This window comes from Grammomys surdaster, unplaced genomic scaffold (genome assembly GCF_004785775.1).
Source record: "Grammomys surdaster isolate TR1022 unplaced genomic scaffold, NIH_TR_1.0 63, whole genome shotgun sequence".
Taxonomy (NCBI): domain Eukaryota; kingdom Metazoa; phylum Chordata; class Mammalia; order Rodentia; family Muridae; genus Grammomys; species Grammomys surdaster.
The window spans coordinates 919,519-934,811 of NW_021604565.1; the positions used below are offsets into that span (position 1 = coordinate 919,519).

Genomic DNA, 15,293 nt, shown 5'->3' on the forward strand with positions numbered 1-15,293 from the left:
AATTATATATTAAAGTTTATAAAGTAAATATTAGTTAAGTTTTCCAGTGCTTAATGAAGCACAGAACAGTTAGAGAATTTAAAGACCAGAGATCATCAAACCAGAGATTTGCCGTGTCCAACGCTGTGTCCTACTTCAAATGTTTCTAACCTGCCAGGCAGATTCCTGGCATTTATAAAAATAATTCATGTGGTTAATAAAAAGGCATTCACATTGTAAAGATGAACGTGATGATAACAGAGAAAGGTCACATAATCTGTCATAATTCATATGTAATTTTATATAGTTTTTATATAATTACATATACCTATTTTCTTTCTATTTTCAATATATAAAATGAGTTTGAATATTGTTCTACATATTCACATTTTTCCTTTTATTTATCATGTTGATATATGATAAACTACTTAAAGACTGCAGAATATGCAATGATAGTTTCATAGGTAAAGTCCAGATTTACAAAGCAATCATGGACAAATATTTTCAACTGTTGGTGAAGATGTTCCATAAGAACTTGCTACTGGTATTACACAAGCCTGTCTTCCAACCATACTCTCTCCTGTGCTTCTGCTTTAAAACTGAAAAATAACCTCCCAAACTCTTAAATTTGAAAGAGGATTTGAAATTATGGGATGGGTTTTTGAAATGGAGGTAGAAAATCTGGGTCACAATTCCAGTTCTAGGATGTCCTCTCTGTTCTAACCCTGTTTTCTCTTACTAATGGGATGAATACAATTTAAAAATGACAGGCTTCTTTCTATTACAGATATGAAATTTCCTGATTTTCCTCCTTCTTTTATCTTAAGTAAACACCGTATCACTCTAAAAATCTCTCTCTCTCTCTGTCTCTCCCTCTCTCTCTCTCTCTCTCTCTCTCTCTGTGTGTGTGTGTGTGTTTGTGTGTGTGTATGTGTGTCTGTGTACTAGCATTTCAATTTCTTAATTTTCTATGATTCTGAATGTTCTCATGGAGTTAAAAACATTCTTATTGAAATTTAAATATCAGAAATGATAGGGCTTCTGCTTCGTATGTATGCTATATATGTTTATTGTTGCTATGTATATTGCTGTACATGTGCTGTACTTTATACATAAAGTGACTTCTAAATGAGCGCATTAAGGGCGTGGTTCGAAACACAACAATGTTTAGACCTGTGCTTTTGGAGAAAAGAACAGACACTGAGAGTTGTGATTTCACCAATGACTTACTAATGGGCTTTTAATCTGTTGTCCCTATTGGGAAGTGATAAAAATGGAGAAGTAAAGCATGATTGGAGGGAGAAACACGCTGAGTGTGTTACTTTGAAGGGTGTATATTATCTCTGGCCTCTTAGTCTTACTCCTGCTCTTCCTGAGCATAGTGGCTCTACTCCAACATGCCCTCTCCATTATGATGCTATGTAAACCTGGAAAAAATATAATCTATTTCCATGAGGTAAAACTTTTGAAACTTCAGCCCAAATCTAATATTTCTGCTTTTAGATTGTATTATTTATGTTGTCACAATGATACAACCCTGACTGAAAGAAAATCTATACTAAGAAGATTCTATCCTGATTACCTGACCATGAAGAACAGAACAATTTGCAAGTGTTGTGGGAAGTGTTTGGGAAAGTTTGGAGGTATGAACTAAAGAAACCCTGGAAACACAGATTTACTAGGAGATCTTGAAAGAAAGAATGCTGACAGGAATCTATAGAGTGTCTGGGTTAATGACATTGCAGTGGGTATTCCTGCTTTGGCAAAGAATCTGTCTCCATTTTGCTCTTGCTTTAAGACATTGTGAGGAACTAATTTAAAAGTAACAGACTATTTGATTTGATGGAGAAGCTTTCAACACTCAGGTTTGTAGTATTACTAAGTACATTTAGCCAGGTTTACTGTGATAACTATGAGTGAAAAGCAGAGTACAGGGATCTGAAAACTTAGGATTCAGTTAGAAAATAAGTGTGAATAATGTTGGAATCAGTGAATATGTGGTTTATAATGAGATTAACACTACCAAAAAGAATCCAAGTACTTTGCACATGGCAGGAAATGGGCCTCTGCAATATCTCAGAAATTGGCCAGATCTTTCCTATTGTAAGTCAATGTATACAAAGGCATAGACTCTTTTAAATGACTTTGTTTTGAGAAGAGAGATCCAGGATTCTTTGTTCACACAGCTTCCTAGGAAAGTTTGTACCCATGTTCAGTAACCAAGACATTTTAGAGATCACTTAAGGTATGAACCAAAGGTTCCTGCCATTTTCCTGTGCTGTGTTGACCACTGACATTAAACACATGATACTGAATTTGCAGACATGCATGATGCAAGAGTTACGGGATCAGGAAGGCATCTATCCAAGATTCAGAGGAAAACTTTAGAGGTCTGATAAATGTAAATGGATAGAGTCTATGTAAGAAGCCCCTTAAAGGAGAATACGTGAAACTTGAGGGAGAACAATAGCTATAATAGAGACCCTTGGAAGCCGAAGGTTCCAGGAACACAACACGTAAAATCTGATGACAAAAGTTTCAGGCAGTGAACACGACCAGCCCCCAAAGAGCCCATGTAGCTTGAAATCAACCAGAGACAGAACTTTCATTTCCTTTAGAGTCTATATCAAGCACAGTATGCCTTGGATCCTAGAAATAGAGCTTCAGAGTTTCATTTGTCCTGAATAGTTCAGAATATATTTTGAGTTGATTTCTTTTTGTTGCCTGTTTATATATTTATTTCATGTAAAAATGCATCATACTGTCACCTAGATTAACTTAGAATTCATTGGGTAGCTCTGACTGGAGTTGAACTTGTGACAATCTTTGTGCTTCATTCCCCCAAGAGATTGGATTACAGGTAAACCACTATGTGGGGTTATTACTATTCTTCTTTTGTGGAGAAAAAAATATATATCTATGTATATATATATATATATATATATATATATATATATATATATATATATTTCAGAAGATTTAAATTATCTGAATATATATGCATTATATATACATGTGTATAATTATATATGTGTGTACATATGTATGCATATAATACTCAGCTATGATTCTGTCATGAATCTCACAGAATATTTGAGAAATGCTAGTTATAAGAAGTTGTGATTTTGAATATGAACTGAATAATTTTCCAATATGAGTGGTACCTAGACCTCTGGAAATCAGGACCAGAATGTTAAGGAGTCAATATGAACAGTTATCCAAAATTCCTATGCATATGAGGCTTGGTTGTCAATGGTCAGACACAGAGCTTTGTAGAAATGATTAGATCACGATGGTCCTGACTTCATCAAGGTGTTAATCTGTTATAGATTCATGACCAGATGACATGGTATTTATGGGAGATGTGGAAAGTAGAAGGTAAGATTTTCTGCGGTATTAGGTCACTTGAATGTGGCCATGAGTAGTATTTATTGTGCCTGACCTTTTTTCTGTGTCTTTGTTCTGTTTATTACCATGAGGTAAGCATTTTTGTGCTACCATGTTCTTCTACTGGGAGGTTTCTACCTCATACCAGGGGCACAACAATGGAATCAGTGGCCAAAGACTGACTTTTCTGAATTCTGAGTCAAAATAAATCTTTTCTGTCAACACCATTTTCTAATGTATTTAGTCACAGAAATGTAATGTAATACAGAGTGTTTTGAGGATCCTAACTTCAAATGGCATCTTGTCCTTAGTAGTCAAACTATCTTCTGTCCAAAAGACATGAGAAGAGCATTTATTTTTCTTCCTCTGGAAGTCAGTTAAATAACATAATTCAGGACTCCAGTACCCAGAAATGTTACAATAAATGATGTTTTGTCTATCATTTTAGGGGATTAGTGATTGTTTATTTTACAAATAAGCTTGTTACTTGTTTTAGCTTATTGGTTATGAATGTGTATTTTACTTTGTTTTATCTCTCATGGAACTCCTTGTGATGAGAACCACATTATGGTTTCAAATTCTTTCCTTTTATACCATGTTTGTGAACAAGATTCCTGGGTTGAAGAAATATTTCAATTTAATATCCTTCTTTACTGCACAGTGAAAAGGTAAAACTCTAGTATTAAGTATTCTAAGTATTCAGTGTCAGTTTGTTACAGCTATGAATTGAAGCTAATTTCCATTTCTTTCATAATCACTCCTCCCTGGTCCTATGGGTCTATGATTACAACTTACATAACTTGGTTACTTGGTATGGTTTTAATATGAATAAAGATAAGCCAAAAAAGTGTGGGAAGAAGCTTCGGTATAAAAGTTACTGACTATGAGGTGGTCCTTCAAAACAAGAGGTAACTGCCTTATTTCTCATTTCAGAAGTACAATGTTCTAAATCTTTTACCAAGCAACTAATGGTTTTTAAAATGTTATTTAATAACTCTCTTAGTTATTAATATGACATGGCCAGCCCTCCAATAATTGAGACACAGTCCTATAGATTATTTTAATCTATTTTTCTATTCTCTAGAGTGCTGATTCCTCAGCTCTGCTCCCCAAGTACTTGCTGGTTAAGTCTTGCCTGTGTTATTTCTGTTCCATCAGTATGTCCTCAGGGGACATTTACTTGACCACATGCTGCTGGTCTTTCATGTTTAGTAGAGTCCTCCTGTTCCTTCTGTCTTCTTTCCCCTCCCTCTTTCTCCACTCTTCTTCTTCTTCCTCTTGTTCTTCTCCTTGTGGTTCCTACTTTGGGAACTCCAGCACACTAACCTAAACTTTGCCTACCTCTGTTCTCCCCAGTAATTTGCAACTAGTTGGAAATAAGCTTCAAGCTGTAAAGTGAAATATTGTTCTATCTTCTTTCTCACCTGAAGACTAAGAGAAGAAAACGCAAATTCCAGTCCCTTCAATATCATAGTAACTTTAATTCATGTCTTCTTACATCAAAGAAAAAGAATGAAACAGCAGGCTCATTGGTCACTGTGTAACCTGTGGAAAACACCCATGCATGCTTCTGTTTTTTATAAATTTGAAGGCTGGGTGATCAAGCCATCAAGTAGTTGGTCCACTCTTACTTTCTCTCTTATGTAAGTATTTACATTTGTGGGCAGTTTAAGCTTAGGAGTCCCTGGAACTCCACTGTGAGAATTCTATTAGGTGGTAAATTTGCGAGAGAGTGTCACAGTACAGAAATTTGTCTTGAATAAATTATAAAGAAATATTTGATGATTTCTTTTTGAGACTTCATGAGAAAAATGCTACCAGCTTTAAATACTATTCCTCTCCCTCTCCCTAGCCCTTTCCTATTCCCCTCTCAGTGTATGTGTGTATATGTGTATGTATGTGTATGCAAATATGTGTGAATACATGTGATATAAGATGTATATAATTTTAGATGATGGTAGATAAAACTATTCAAAACATTTCTGCCAGGAAAGAGAATAAAGAAAAATAAATTCTCAAATAATTGAGTACCTTCCTTTACTATGCTAATTATTTCCCCTTTTGAATCTTGCCTACCAGAAATCTGGTAAGATTTGCTATTTCCACATAATCCTTTAACTTTTAAATTCTGTGTTCTTGGGTTCGTCTAGGTAATTTTCATTGGCAAAAATTTCTATGGGACTGGTCAGTTGCAAAGAGGAGATACAGGCTGGGTCTTTCATATTGTTTTAACTTTTTTCAATGAGATTTGAACATGTAGGCTAGACCCAGGAGAAAGACCTGTATCCTTTTGCCATTGTACACATTTTCTTAATATACTTACATTTTTGTCCAATCTTACCGTTCCTTTAATTTTTGAGCTGTTACTTCCATGTTTTTAAAAATTGGCCTCAAATCAAGTGAACAGATGTTGGACTTTTTAATAATATGAATCACAAAGGTCTTACATAGATGCTCTGTGCTAAAGAATTACTTTATAGTATCCCCTCTATCACTATTCTGTCCTGCTCCATGGGCAAGAAAATAATAATAGAAATTTGTAAAGTAAAATTAATTAGAAAATGACAAAGAGGCCATTCTTTAACTTAGCAGAGAATTACCTGAAGCAGAACTATTTTTATTGGTATTATGTCAGCATTTCTTTGAACATTTTAGTGAAAAGGTTTGTAGCTTACACTTGCTTAGCATTAAAATGTCAGGAATGGATTATAAGCAAAAGCATTAAATGCTTTTTGCTTTAGTTAAACAAATGGTCATCCCTGTAAACATGCACAGAAGTAACATTCTACATACTGAACAGGTTGAACTTATGTAGTTAGCAATGTGTGTGCCTGTGTGTGTGTGTGTGTGTGTGTGTATGTGTACCAACAGTTAAGGAAGAAAGAGATGATGAGTTTGAAAAAAAAAACAAGGAGGTTATATGGGAAGGTTTGATGAATAGAAGGGGAAAGGATAAATGATGTTTTCACATTATGATCTTACAAGATAAAAAAATTCAAAATAAGAAAATGTAACAAAGTAGAGATCAATAAATAGCTTTTGCTTTGAGAAGCCATATGATACATTAACTAATTGAGTTGGCTGTAAGTTTATCAACATTGTCACTTCTAATCATTCACCTAAAATAATTGTGCTTGACTCTTTCTGCCTCTTGTCTTCTCCAATGCAAATCTCCACCTCCTGCTTGGGATGCACATCCTTCATAAGCATCCTTCATGTCTTATGCCCAAAGTTCCTTCTCACTATTCTGTGTCCTTGCACTGTGTATTTTCCACACTGGCTTCCTTTAGTTCCCTTAGAGTAAACAAATGTATGTTGATTACAATTTTTATTTTGTAGTGACGTTGCCTTTTGGTAAAATAAATCTGATTTCTAATGTTTTGAATGCACATTAAACATTTTTAAAAGGAAGGAACTCTAGTATTTAATCATTTACTATTTGCTTTTCAAGAAAATATAGTATAATATTATATATATATATATATATATATATATATATATATATATATATCATAAGCATATCCTTTTTTTCAGGAAACTACTATTTTTCTTTCTTCATGTGGCCAAAGAAGTTGACCAATGAGAGGTCCAGTATATGTCACTTGTTGTGTTGTGTTTGCTGAAGGAGCCATTGTCTAATATTTTAATAGGAGTATTCACACCAACTATTAGCAAAGCTTCTCCATTGTTGGTGGATTACAAACTTGTACAACCACTCTGGAAATCTGGCATTTCCTCAGAAAATTGGAAGTAGTTTCACGTGAAGTCCCAGCTATACCACTCCCGACTATAAACCCAAAGGATGCTCCACCAAACCACAAGGACCTGTGCTCCTTTATGTCCATAGCAGCCTTACTCATAATAGCCAGAAACTGGCAACAACCTAGATGTTCCTTAACCAAAGAATAGATACAGAATATGTGGTTCATTTATACAATAGAATACTATTCAGCTATTAAAAACAAAGATATCATGAATTTCCCAGGTAAATTAATGGAAGTACAAAATATTATCCTGAGTGAGGTAACCCAGACCCAAAAGTATATTCATGATAGGAGCCTAGCATGGCTGCTCTCTGAGAGGCTCTACCCACCAGCAGACTGAGACAAATACAAATACAGCCAAGAATTGGACAGAGGTTAGGGTCCCCTATAGAAGATTCAGGGGAAGGATTGAAGGAACTGAAGGGGATTCCAACCACATGGGAAGACCAAAAGTGTCAACTAGCCTGGACCCCTGGGAGCTCCCATAGAGTAAGCTACCAACCAAAGAACATACATGGTCGGTTCAAGAACCTAGCACATATGTGGACGAGGGCTGCCTTGATTGGCCTCAGAGGGAGAGGATGCACCTAATCTTGTAGAGACTTGATGCTCAAGCATGGGGATATATCAGAATAGAGGGCACCTTCTCAGAGTCAAAGAGGAGGGACTTTGGGGAAAAACTGAGAGGGAGGACTAGGAAGGGGGCAGCATTTGGCAGATAAATGAATAAAATAATTAACTAATAATAAAAAAATACTACAGGTAAATCTTTAAGTGCACTATCAATAAAGTACATGTTCGGAATCTATTCTAATACAAAAAAATGGCAACATTGTTAAAAGCATGTTCTAAATGTTCTAAAGACTCATGGGAGGTGGGGGGAAGAGACTTGGGAGGAAGAGAGAAGGCAGAGGGAGAAAGGGGGGAAGGATCAGGTATGGGAGGAGACAGGGATGATATACAGAGGGTCAGGAATTTGAATAGAGGTGAGTAGCAATGGGGGATGAGGAACTGGCGGTAGCCACTAGCAAGTTCCAGATGCCAGGAAAGCAAGAATCTCCCAGGATCAAATAGAGATGAGACTAGTTGAAATCCCCAACAAAGAGGAGGGAGAACCTGTAGAGACCATATCCAAAGATTAGGTAAGGTCCTTGGTTGGGGGATGGGGCACCTACTCATCTCCAAATTTTTAACCCAGAATTGCTCTCATCTGAAGGAAATACAGGGAAACAATGTGGAGCTGAAGCTTAAGGAAACGGTATCCAGAGATTGCCCCATCTGGGGATCCATCAGATGCCAAGTAGTGCTTGCTGACAGGAGCCTGTTATAGCTGTCTCCTGAGAGGCTCTGCCAGAGCCTACAAATACAGAGGCCGATGCTTACAGTCAAACAGTGGATTTAGCAAGGGGTCCCTAATGGAGGAGTTAGAGAAAGGATTGAAGACATCTGACATCAATAAAAGGAGAGGCCCTTGGCCTTGTGAAGGCTCGATTCCCTTGTGTAGGAGAGTGCCAGGGCAGGGAGATGGGAACACTCTCATAGAAGCAGCTGGAAGATGGATAAGATAGGGGGTATCCGGGAAAGAGGTTAACATTTGAAATGTAAATACATAAAACACCAAATAAAAAAGAGAATCTTGGTGTGAGAGAATTATCTTCAAGTACTTAGATGTATTTAATTTTAAATCTAGACACTTGTTTAGGTATTTTCTCTTATCTTTCTTTTTTTTTTCAACTATATGTCAGTAATCTGTAGGCCCAGGAGCACTAAAATAGGACCATACTGAATGGAACTTCGACACAGGCCTTCCTGCCTCCCCCACAAAAAAAAAAAAAAAAAAAGCAACCTACCAAATAAAAACAACTTTGGAAATAAAAAAGGTATGCCTGCCAATGCTGGGTTCCTGTCTAGTTTAGGAGCAAGACAAGCTGTAGATATGTAGGAATAAGAAAAGCTACTTCCCTTCCATCTTCATTCTCCACCTTAGAAACAAAAAAGCTGCCTTTCAGGTGAGAAAACTTCACTGAAAATGAGGAATGGAAAGAAGCTTTTTTAGAGCTGAAGGTATCCACAGAGAGAACTAAACAAGAAAGGGTGTATTGTCCTTGACACTATCAAAGGAGAAACAAAATAAATATAACAATCAAAAGCTATATAATGAACTCAGCGAGGTGAAGAAGCCAGCAAGCTAGAGATGTCCAGGACACATTTTCTCCATATTGACTTTGTTTCAGTAATGAATTAGAACTTAACTTCCATAATTTTAATTTATATTGTCAAGATTCCAGAAGGCATACAGTGACTTCTAAGGTTGTTTTTTCCCCCTAGAGATGTGCCTGAACCATTATGAACTACAAAAAAATCTATGCCGGTGGAATGAAAAATAAATCACCGTGAGTATTTTACTATAGTCAATTTGCTTAGACAAGTTCTAAGTTTGATCATCAAAATAACTTTCCCCACATTCATGATTCAGTACCAGTGAGGATGGCCTGAAAACAATGATTATGGTACCTAAATGCTATCATTTTCCAATCTTAAGAAGTACTAAATTTTTCTTCATGGTGCCTTGATTATTAAGGTCTTCTTGGATGCAAAAAGACCTGTGTGTTTCTCACAATGTTTGAAAATGGTACTTAATTACCTCTTCAAATTTAATGAGATGAAACCTTTTGTGTTATCCATCTTTCAGGCAGTGTTCTCTGTACTTCAGAAGGCTGCCAGTACTTGATTGAAAAACTGCATTTGTTTAGCTTTGATTAGCATTCCTTTGTTCCTTGGTGTATTTGTTAATTTTTACACAAACCATAGTGGAAAGGCCTGTCTGCCTTATAAGCGGAAGCAAAAGAGTCAAATATAATTGTCATTTACCAAGTATTTAGCATTAATTGGAACTCAGCATGCAGGAAAACTTGCTTCCTAGGGGAGAATCATAATTTCAGAGGACCATGGAAACTTGCTATGTACACAAAACATTTGAAGGAGCCATTTATTAAAAATTACAGTATTTTCCCTGCAGAATGGATGAGCTATTCTTGGTTAGGACTAGGTCCAATATTTCTGAAATATTCAGAAATGATTAATTATGTTTCATTTACAAATGGATTCTAATGGGAAACTTTTATTTCAAAGGTGGTTTTAATGAATTGCCTGTCTCTATGAATTCATGTTCATAGAGAATCATTTATTTTTCCTCCCTTGCACAGACGTTACATCTGAGCTTTCAGTGCCTATCGTGTCTCTCCTATTTCTTCTGTCTCATTCCTGTGGTCATTCCCTTTTTGCCTATGCTAGAAACCTTGGGCATCTCTCCCTCCTTCCCTCACAGCTCATTTCCAATCATTCAAATACTTGATTGATGTCTTGTCTGCAGAATAAAAGCCTAATATTAATATCATGCATAGAGATATTTACAGGATCTATCAGTATAATGCTCCTGTTTCCCTCCAAGTTAGTCATGCCAGCTCTCACTATGAGATACTCCTCTGTCTACTCTGTGTTTCAGCTCTTTCATATTTGTTTGTTCATTATACCCTTAATTTTGTATGAAGTCCTTACTTGTTTAGAAGCCAGCTCAAGCACCCACTAATCCCTATAACTTCTAGAGACCCCACTTCCTTCCACTTAGGCAGAATCAGAAATGAGACAGAATGCTCTTCCCGAATTTATCTTCTTCCTGAAGCACAAGCCGGCATCTGGTTTGTCTTCATCTATTTCTGCATCTAATTTGTGCACGGTTCAGTCAGATTACTTTAACTCTCATAATTTATTTTTTCTGTCTACTGTGTACACCATGTAAATTAAACATAGAGTAACTAATGAAAGTTGTATAACTAAATTGAAAACTCCTCCAAACATAAGATGCAAAGCATGACTGTGTCGGTGGGTATTCAGCGAGGAAAGCAGAATTTGGCCAGTGATCGTGAAAAAGCAGATGTGAGGGTGGTGAAGAAGGTCCTGCCATGGATCAGGCACAGACCTGATGAAGCATCCTTACAGTGATACAGCAGATTAAAGCCTATAGTAAATGAAAAACTTCTTTTAAATATATACATAACACACTTTTACCCCATTACACTCTCTTTTCACTCTGTAGTTTTACATTTCTGTACCAGGAGTCCTTTGACCCCTGTAAGCAGAGTAAATAAGTCCTCTGTGTCTGTATTAAAGTGTGTGCATGAATAAATGGATGAATAAGAGCTATGCTATTTCATGGAGTTTAAAGGAATCCTTCCAACCCTAGAAAGTACACATTGTGTCATTTCGAAGCAGACCTTGCTTCTTTCCAATGAAGCATCTCATTTCAGCTGCAGAATCTTTTATGATCAAGCAAATTACAGCTTAGACTCAATATACAACTGTGTGATTCTAGCTAGTTGGAAGACTGAGGCAGGAGAATCATAAATTCAATGCCTGCAATGTGTTGTGATGTGAGTTCAAGGCCAGCTTGGATATCAATTTACAGGTAGTTATCTCTAAAATAAAAACAAAACAGTGAAAGTGATATAGCTAATTGGTACAACATGGGAAGGTCCTTGAGTGCAAAATCTGTGTGGAATTAAAAAAGAAAGGTGAGAAAGAAAAGTGGAAACCAATTTGTTAGATAGCTTGAAGCTTAGATCTTACCATTGCTCAAGTAGATGCCAACTTTATTGCTCTTATGATGTATCTGATATGCTCTGTTTGTTCTTTCACCTGCTGGCATGGTATCCACAGGCAGAGACATGGTTGATTATTGGTGTTGGTGACTCAAAAAGCCCTCATTTGTATAATTTATTTTCATCAAGATGCTAGCAGTTAAATGAGTGTTAAAAGCTGTGTTCTAATGACAAGATCACCAGACATAGAAGCTGAAGAGCAGAGTTCAGTTACTAATCTGGGCACCTTGCATTGAAAGAATTCTTTTCAAAACTTAGATATCTTATTTATAGAGCAAGGCATATAATCTCAGCCTACTGGATTTGTGTGGTAAATAGGTGAATAATGACTGCAGAATCATTTTCCCTATGAAAGTAAAGTAACACTAAATTTATGTAAGAATGAAAATATATAAAAAGGGGGATCTTTCCCAGCTGCACAGTCATTCCTTTTTGTGTTCTTCATTTCTATCTGTCAATTTGCATCTACCTGAACTTTAATTTTATTTAACAGATAAAAATAGGACAAATGAACATTTCCTCATTGATGTAATTTATATAGAGTACAGCATATTTAAACAAAACATGTTTCCACTTCTTTTGCATTTATAACTCAATTTAACTTGGTAGTATAAGAATTACAGAAAGACATTAGGGTTTTGTCTTGAGCTTTTATCTCCATAAGAAAAATCAAAACAATCTCAGAACAGAGAAAATGCGAAAACTAACAGCGCTATACAGACACAAGTAACCTTGATGGGGGAAGAAAGAAGAAAAGCCTTACCAGCTTGCTTTGTTAATAATTGAGTACACGACTTAAAAGATTCTGTATTAGCATCAACTATATTTGGATACATTCATAATGAAACTAACCAGAAAATAATTTTCATTGCTTAGTTTTGCCTCAAATAAGGTGCAAAAAGTGTCATTTGGGGAGGGAGGTGATAATTTAATCCCTGCATACTCCTGTTACTGAAAAGTACTTTATGGCCAATTATCAGGATTTATTCTTCTTGTTTCTGTTTTATATAAAATATTTTATTTAGGTTGAATACATTATGTACTTATTTTCAGATTGAGTACATTGAGGCATTCAAAAGAAGAAGATTAAATACGCTTCATATTTTTTTCATAATAGCTTGAAAATCTCTGATGGTTATATACTGGATAGACCAGGGAACTTCAATGTAAATAGGACCTTCCAAGAGATAATCTTTGTTTATAATCTTTATCATTAAGTTTGGGAAAGATAACTGGATGTCTGATATTTGTTCAGAGAATAAAGATGAGATCAACATGGACTCTTTTCATAAGCATCCTTTTTACTGTCCCTTATCAGAACACAGTCCATCTGATCACATATTGCTTAAGTTCCTGTTAACAAATGATATCAGTAAAAGTAAGGCTTGCTCAACATTTCTCCTAGCTCTTTTGTTGTAGATCTCACTGAATGATGAAACATATCTGGGAGAGTAACAATAAATCAGATGATAAAGATCTCAATAGCCTGGAACAACTTGCTAAATCTAACTAAAGTGAATTTTACAGAGATAGATGCAAAGTCAGCACTTAAAGTTACAAAAGAAAAGTGCAAAAACACATGAAGCGGGACATATGGCTTAACTGTACAACGGTTTTTCTCATTGTTTTATTTTCCAAAAGTAATTGTTAAAAAAACAACAACCAACCAAACAACCAACCAAACAATAAACCTTGAATGTTCTATGAAGTTGCTGCTGTCTTCTTTCCTAGATCAACCACATTTTACACTTAATAAACATGTACACAGAGAAATTGAGGTCTAAATTGTATCTACATTGAAAATAGGTATAGTCACTGATAAACTGATATAGAAACAGATAAAATAGAATAAAAAATTGTAACTATCAACTTTGGACACTGGTGGTTTGAATGAAAATGGTTCCCAGAGGCTCAGCGGAAGTGGCACTATTTGAAAGGATTAGGAGGTATGCCCTTGTTGGAGTATGTGTGATCTTGCTGAAGGAAGTGTCTCACTGAGGGAGGGCTTTAAAGTTTCAAATGTCTAGCCAGGACAAGTGTTTCTCTCTCTTCCTACTGCCTGCTGATCCAGATGTAGAACTCACAGCTCCTTCCCAGAACCGTGTCTGTCTGTGTGCCAGCATGCTTCCCATGTGATGATAATGAACTAAATCTCAGAATCTGGGAGCTAGCCCCAATTAAATATTTTTCTTAATAAGAGTTGCTGTGGTAAGGGTATTTCTTTCTACCAATAAAATCTCCTACCTAAGACAGACACTAATGAAATTGGATTGTCTCAATAGAGAACTATATTTGTCATATGTATGAGATCATATGTACAAGAAGATCATAGGCAATATAACAAAATAGGCTTAATTTATTTATAACCAGAGCAAAGCTGGTATATGATGTCTGTTGATACAGAGTTGATTGACTACTGGTATCATGATACTTCACCTGATAAAAATTACTAAGAAATGTAACCTCAAGTTCTTGATGTATCATAGAGGACTGAAATCAAAGCATACTAAGTGGAATGAAGATACCACAGTACTTGGCATGTGGGAGATGGTCAGCAGTGAAGATCATTCATGGTCCTGGCAACAGAACTCATGTTCTCTGGAAGAATAGCAAGCATCCATCACCACTGAACAATGTGTCCCGTCTAATGGAATGATTATTGCTACAGTTGGATAAGCTCGTATGTTTAAGCCTTTGTCTTAGCTAGTGGTACTTTTGAGATGGGGTTAGGTTATGAGGACATAGACATCATAAATGGATTAATCTACTGAGTTCCTGCCAGGTGGACCATTAGCATGCATGTCTGAGTAGAGGAAGTAAGTTACTGGATATGTGCTTCTGAAGCTGTACTTCGATGCCTTTGTTGTCACCTGTTTCCTGTATGTCACCAAGTAGGCAGCTTTGTTCTTCTCTGATCTTTCTCAAAAGCAAGCTCTCTCATGATTAGCCCAGAAACAGCACAGCCAATTGTGTACTAAAACATTCAAAGCGTGGGATGAAATAAAATATGTTTTCTTTTAAGTTGTTTCTCTCAAATATTTTTGTTGCAACAAGAGGACACGGTTGGCAGGTGTGTATTAAGAATATTAAGGTGTGTATTAAGTATATTAAGCATCTGTCATGCCTTCAAGTTTTTAAGTGTGTGTGTTTGACCACTAGAATATGAGTAAAGATTGTTGTTTTTAATTAGTTAATTGCTTGTGTAACATATTGTCTCAAAAAGCGGCAAAAATTTCATATATGAAGTGAGATAGTGTTTCTTACTTACCTGTAAAGTGCAGACAGGGGCCTCTTACTTCCAGGCTTTGGTCTGTATGGTTTGGGTTCCCCTGCCATGTTGATATCTGAAAATATAAAATACCATTATTTAAAGTGGCTATTGATAAACAATTTGGAAGCATTATACCTTGGATCTTATTTACTTATGTAAATCCTTTAAAATTTTTATTTATCAATTAATTTATATCATGTGTCTAATGTGATGTTTTGTAGGTGGTACTTGTAC

General features: G+C 35.9%; 1 protein-coding gene across 8 annotated transcripts in view; it reads right to left on the minus strand.

The window, feature by feature from the left end:
- Ralyl (RALY RNA binding protein like) overlaps positions 1–15,293 on the minus strand; it is a 682,097-nt gene that overhangs the window by 132,316 nt on the left and 534,488 nt on the right. For all 8 annotated transcript variants that reach the window (XM_028765821.1, XM_028765793.1, XM_028765807.1 and 5 more), the window contains one exon: positions 15,057–15,132. In XM_028765821.1, coding sequence (XP_028621654.1) covers positions 15,057–15,132 — 76 coding nt within the window. The remainder of the gene's footprint in view (positions 1–15,056; positions 15,133–15,293) is intronic.